Raw genomic sequence first — 6,603 nt, forward strand, 5'->3', positions numbered from 1 at the left:
TATTGTCATTTTTATAATTTTTTAAGTTGTATTTTTGTATAATAATTAATATATTGAATAATAAATAGTGTGTAATATTTTAATTTTTATGTAATTTAATAATTTTATACACTTAAATTTTTTGGTAAATACCATTTTGGACCATATATTTTGCAAAAGTTATCAATTGGACCATCTGTTTTGTTAAATGACAAAATAGACCCTGTATTTTCCAAAATAGTAAAAATAAGACCCTAAACTCAATTTTCAACAGTTTTATTTTTTAACATATGCAATTTTAAGACAATTTCTTACATGAATAAATACAGAAAATATAATCAGTTTTATCATAACATCTCTAGATTATATTATTATTAAGTTTTATTATGACAAAAAATCAGTTTAGGTCCTATTTGTACAATTTTAGAAAATACAGAGTATATTTTGTCATTTAACAAAACAGAAAATCCGTAACTTTTGCAAAATACATAATCCAAAATAGTGTTTACCCAAACTTTATTATTATATTGGAAGATTTTCCCACAAATAATATTGAGATAGAAAGTATTCTTCACAAATTCTCTAACTCGTGTGCATGCCTACTTCTCAGTAGGAAAATTGTGTCCCAAAAAATAATAATAATTTTTTATATTATAACTATAATTTTTTTTTTAAAAAAAAAAAAAAAAAAAAAAAGAAAAAAGAAAATGTTTATTCCTTCCTCTCACATATCTCATCATATCATATTCATAACAACGGCTTTTCTCCATTCAAGTTTTTTCTGTTTGGTTCGAAAGAAAGTGAGAAAGAAAATATGGAGGCAGCAATGGGACTGATGAGGAGAATTCCTCCAAAGCACACTGAGACCGCTCTCTCTGCTCTTCTCTCTCTTTTACCTCAACACTCCTCCGATCTCCTCTCTCAAGTCGATCAGCCTCTCCAGGTCCCCTTTCTCAATTTTTCTCTTTTCTTTTCAATTCCTTAGGGTTTCTTTCCACCTAAATTTTCTGTTTCGTTTCTGAAGATAATACATCATAACTACCTAGCGTTGATCTTATTATGACTCCATTAATGAATAGATAATTTTAATTTAAAAAATCAATTACAGAGACACAAACAGTGGAAATTCCTATAACTAAGTTACTTTTAATTTCGATTTGTTAAATTTTTGTTAAGATTCTATGAGTTGGAGCCTAATATTTACTATCATGGCAGCTTAATTATGTATGTGGATATAAGAAATGATTACATACATTTACTGCTTTTAAATCTATACATACATATATAATGTAATTATATTTGTGAGTTGGTGATCTTACAAAACTTGTTATTTGTTCATTTTTTGGGGATTTTTTATTTATTTAATTTTATGTGAATGGTATTGTAGTGTGAATCATTGGCATTCTATTGTCCCATTTTTTTAATTAATGGAATACTTGAATTTTCTCTGTTTTATATTATTTGGAGGAATTGATTGAGTGGATTTTGATAAATGCAATAGTTTGCTTTTATAAATTTTTCCTGAACTTTGAAAACTTTGACTGATAAACAGGTCTTGTGTGATGTGGATTCTGGAAAGGAATTCATTTTGTGTGAATATAATCGAGATGCAGACTCTTATAGGTAAAGTAATCATTTCTCTCTCTCTTTCTACTTTGATAAGTTTAAAGTATGAAGTTCACCAACCTGAAAAGTGGTTAACTTTCTCAAAGTTCGTGGATTTTTTTGAGTAAATTGGCCTATATATTGGTTTACCTGGATACTTTTTACACTGTTGTCTTTTTCATAAATTAGAGAGACAATTACATAATATGTCTGTTCTTCTAGTTGCCTTTTGGGGTCTGTTTATGCTTTGCCTTTTCTTCTGTTGTTGATTTGAGTAAATATGAATTGACAGAATAAGTAGGTTCAAATTTTGGAGTGGAAATTTTCACTAGGTGTAGCCATTGCTCTCAGTTATAACTCTTTTCATTCGGAATTAGCTTTCATTAGATATTTATTCTGTTATTTTAATACGTTTCTTTGTTTGTATAGATCACCATGGTCAAACAAATACCATCCATCTTTAGAGGATGGGGCCTTACCTTCAGCAGAGTTGAGAAAACTTGAAATCGAAGCAAACGACATCTTTACCATTTATCGTGACCAGTGAGGTCCTTTACTTACCTCATTATTAGCATTGATTTCTTTTATGATGAATATTTCTGTAACTTTTTACCATTCTAATCTTCAAAGAAAGAAAACTAGAATTATTATACGTATTTACTTAGCAGTTTGGTTAACAATGTATTGGTAGGTATTATGAAGGTGGGATTTCATCAGTTTACATGTGGGAAGATGATAATGAAGGTTTTGTTGCCTGCTTTTTAATAAAGAAAGGTAAGCTCATTACTGTAGCCCGGGCAGCCACTGATTTATGGTCTCTCTCTCTCTCTCTCTCTCTCTCTCTCTCTCTCTCTCTCTCTCTCTCTCTCTCTCTCTCTCTCTCTCTCTCTCTCTCTCTCTCTCTCTCTCTCTCTAATTTCTTATAATTTATGATGAAAAGATGGCTCGAAGACAGGAGATGGTAGGAGGGGTTATTTACAGGAAGGGGCATGGGATGCCATCCATGTTATTGAGGTGAACTTCATTAAGATGACTTTAACAACATTTATGAAAAAACAACAATCTCTTCTTTACTGCCTTTCTCATTTTAACACCCTTCACTGAATATCCTTTTTAGGTGGGCCCAGAGGAGGAAGGAACAGCTCATTACCGTCTGACCAGTACTGTCATGCTGTCCTTAACTACAAATAATGATGCATCAGGAACATTCAGTTTGTCCGGATCGATTAGACGAGAGGTACTTGTGTTTGAATTCATCTTTCCATCTTTATTGAAGCATTCTTTTAAAAGTTGTAGCTGTACAAAAAGAATGTTTGTTTCTGAATTTGTGCTCTTTGCACCAACACATATACTACAAGAGTTTACATGATCCATCTCATCCCGGGTTTCTTTAGACTTTAGCTCAAGCGGTATAGGAGTTTGATATAAGGGGAATTAATATTGAAACGGTGTTATGCTTTGATTATGTAATGTTACAATAATTGACTACCGTTAGTTTTATTTCTTAAGAAACAGAAGGATAAATAAATGAAGGGCCATAAATGAAATACCAAACAAAAGTACAAGTTATGTAAAAGCAAAGTTGTTTGGAAACAAGTGAGAAAATAACTGTGACTGGTGTAGAGAGTTAGGATTTCTGACCCTTTTTTTTGGAGTTAATATTCAAGATATGAAAATTAAAAGCTACAAAAAAATGAAGAAATTAATGGATGAGATGCAGATAGAGAAGTAATAAAGATCCCTTGTCCAAAAAATTGTAATGTCCCCTCATTAAAGTTAAGGCATCATTAAAAATCCAATGACAACAACAACAGAGTAATAATCATATATTTTCATAATTTGATTTCTTCATTCTTTGTCAACTTGTCAAAGAACTACATTTTCTTGGTTTGTTACATAATGATTTTGTGAAATTAAGAAATGAATTGTTTTCAATTTTCACTTCTCCTTTTTTGTAGATGAACATGGACCTTTCAATTGAAGAAGGCCATCTTTGTAACATGGGAAGAATGATAGAAGAAATGGAGAGTAAGCTTAGGAATTCTCTTGATCAGGTACAACAACACGAAACTTCCTTTCTTTCTGATTTTCTTTAGAGCCGTTATCTAAAACCGTTGGGCAAAACCGTTGGGCAAAATACGCCCAGTAATCCTATTTTAATGAAGTCAAATATTGTTGGTGCTTTTCTTTGCTATTTTACAGGTTTACTTTGGAAAGACAAAAGAAATGGTTTGTACCTTGCGACCACCATCCGAAGTGGTGATGAGACTGCCCGAGGCTTGACCTGGTATCATCATCAGCCAACAATGCCAAATGAAACAGGAAATTCGTGCCTATATCTTTGGTTCTTTGTGTTCATTTAACAATATGTTTTGTGTTTTCATATGGCTTTACATGATATTGTGTTGTAGACATGATTAATTACTATTTCAGAACTTATCTTCTGATTCATCTTCTTCTTCTAATATGTTCATTTGATTGATTGAATATTTTCTTAAGAAATAGATTGACCCACTTGGTTGTTTGGTAGGAAAGTTTAAAATTGAAAAGAGAATATAATTGTGTGAAAACTTAATACAATTGTGTTGTTGTTAGTAAGCTTAATTAAGTATAAAATCATGTTGAGTATATAATGAGATTTGTTCTTAAACAAGACAAAGTCTTAACCCTACATTAGAGTCCTAAGGATTAAACATGGATTTACAAATTTTAAAGGTTAGATAAATAATATGAATAAATGTAAAGCAGCTATGATTTCCAACTAGATAATTTGTTTTACCTATTCTCATGCTGATATTATGATATAACAAACCAAATAGCCTTGACGAATTATCTCAGTATAAATTATCACTATAGCTTTCTTATGTACTAATTTCATCATTTAAGTTTTAAGTAACTTTTGCATTATAGGAAGGGTTAACACCATTTTGAATTCTATATTAAACCCTTTGTTTTATTAAATGACAAATTGAAATTGTATTTCTTAAAATAGTACTATGAATTGAATTTTTGTTAAAATAAAATTAATAATAATCTGATTTAGTGGTGTTATGACAAATTTTGTTATGTTTTTATGCATCTATTTATTTTATGAATTATCTTCAAGTTGATTATATTAAGAAAAAAATTGTTGAAAATTAAGTTCATGTTCTATTTAATTCATTTTGGAAAATACAGAGTTTATTTTTCCATTTAATAAAAAATAGGATTCATTCAGTAATTTTTATAAAACATAAGATCCAAAATAGTATTAACTCTTATAGGAACCTCACAAAATAGAATATTAATATAATTAGACTAATTTAGCATTTGTTTTTGTTAAATGAGAATTTGGATGGGACATTTGAATTTATATGCATAAATTTGGTGTATATTAAATTTTTGAACACAAGCTTACTAAAATTAAAAAAAAAATAGACATACTTTATATTCATACCTATTATATTCTTCTCTCTTCTCTTCTCTTCTAAATTCTCCATCCATACTCCATATTCCTATCTATAGATTCTATACTGATGGTGGTCCGATGGGAGTTCGATAATGGCCCGATGCTACCCCTTTTTTTATGTTTTTATACATAAAAAAAAGTAGCATCAGGCCACCATCGAACCACCATCAGATCTCTATCTTACCATATTCTACATTTATAAATGTTAAGCTCCATTCATTAAGCTCGTCAGGAAGGCATCGGGCCACCATTAGACTACCATCAGAACATATCATCGGGCTACCATCAGACCACCATTGTAATATCCCAGAAAATATAATAATATTTATTTAGACATATTTTATTAAATATGTAATTATATGAATATTATAGTAAGATTATAATCTTACTTAAACTAATTACGAGTTAATTAGTGGATTTTGAGTAAATGAACAAATAAAGCATAATTTATAAATTACAGAGATTTATATAGCATGTGTGAATGTAATATGAGCTATTTGTGAAATACAAATATTTTCAGGTTTGGCGATCTTAGAGACTCGATCGGGGGCCAAAAATGTCACAACGGTATTAGTTAGTTATGTTGATGGAATTATTGAGATAAGTTGATTATAGAATTACCGGGGTATTTTGGGGTACTCAGGATTGACCAAATACCTTAAGGTTAGAAATTTCTTATTGACTAAGAAATAATTAAATAATTTTTTATTATTATTATTATTATTATTATTATTATTATTGTTGTTGTTGTTGTTGTTGTTGCTGTTGTTTATTTTTTATATATATATAAAGTTTATATATCTATTCTATATAAAGTGGGCCTATATAACTGAATTTTTAGTTTATGAAAAATTCATGGGTGACTTTTTATTTTTATTTTATAAAATAATAAAATATTATTTATATATAATAAAATAATAATAAAATAAATCTCATTAATATTTGAATTGATATTTTCTTTTTATAAAACACGAGGTAATCGATTCTTCTCTCCCATGCAATTGAACATTCTTCTCCGATTTTCAAATCTGAGTTTCTTGTTTAAAATGAGATGCAATTCAATTTGGCCAAACTGAGTTTCCGAACCAGATTTCTGCAGATTCAGGTATTGGCTTTTTGTGTTCTTCAGATTATCTCATTCAATAATTGATTGGATTTTATTTATATGTTATTGATTACCAACTCATTTATGCATAATTTTTGTTTTGGGGGAGTGGAAAAAGATCCTGCTAAACAAATACTAGGTACGCTTGTTTTGGGTTGGTTGGGGAGGCTTGCATTCCCGCCTTCTGGCACCCTTACTATCCTCAACAAGCAAGGCCTTTCTTATGCTGTGAGTATGTTATAAGTACCAAATTTTAGTTAGTACAACTGTCCTTTTCATCAAGTTATGATTTCGTTAGTGTCTTAAATTTGTGAAGACTTTTGAATTTGTTGAAAGAAAATTTAGAAATAACTAATACCACCGGGTTCTACGTGTGTGTTCTGTTTAAGACACTAATAGAGTTTGTGTAGATGAAAAATGATGAAAATTATAGTTGTCCTAGCATTGGGTACTCTTATGTTGCTAA

The 6,603-nt window shown here is 29.7% G+C and overlaps 1 protein-coding gene across 1 annotated transcript; it reads left to right on the forward strand.

Moving 5' to 3' along the window:
• Window positions 1-682: 682 nt before the first annotated feature.
• On the forward strand, window positions 683-4,035 carry LOC115712375 (probable F-actin-capping protein subunit beta). The gene is made up of 8 exons (XM_030640645.2): window positions 683-922; window positions 1,532-1,602; window positions 2,014-2,127; window positions 2,276-2,358; window positions 2,525-2,598; window positions 2,702-2,821; window positions 3,543-3,638; window positions 3,787-4,035. The coding sequence occupies exons 1-8, from the start codon at window positions 794-796 to the stop codon at window positions 3,865-3,867; spliced, it is 768 nt and encodes a 255-aa protein (XP_030496505.1). The 5' UTR covers window positions 683-793; the 3' UTR covers window positions 3,868-4,035.
• Window positions 4,036-6,603: the final 2,568 nt, after the last annotated feature.

The sequence above is a fragment of the Cannabis sativa genome, chromosome X, assembly GCF_029168945.1.
Source record: "Cannabis sativa cultivar Pink pepper isolate KNU-18-1 chromosome X, ASM2916894v1, whole genome shotgun sequence".
NCBI classification, from domain to species: Eukaryota; Viridiplantae; Streptophyta; class Magnoliopsida; order Rosales; family Cannabaceae; genus Cannabis; species Cannabis sativa.

What these genes read in the sequence shown, in the direction of transcription:
- LOC115712375 (XM_030640645.2), top strand. Translation starts at nt 794, where the DNA reads ATGGAGGCAGCAATGGGACTGATGAGGAGAATTCCTCCAAAGCACACT. An exon ending in CTGCTTTTTAATAAAGAAAG is followed by an intron (nt 2,359 to 2,524) that starts GTAAGCTCATTA and finishes TATGATGAAAAG; the next exon opens with ATGGCTCGAAGACAGGAGAT. An exon ending in TTAGGAATTCTCTTGATCAG is followed by an intron (nt 3,639 to 3,786) that starts GTACAACAACAC and finishes GCTATTTTACAG; the next exon opens with GTTTACTTTGGAAAGACAAA.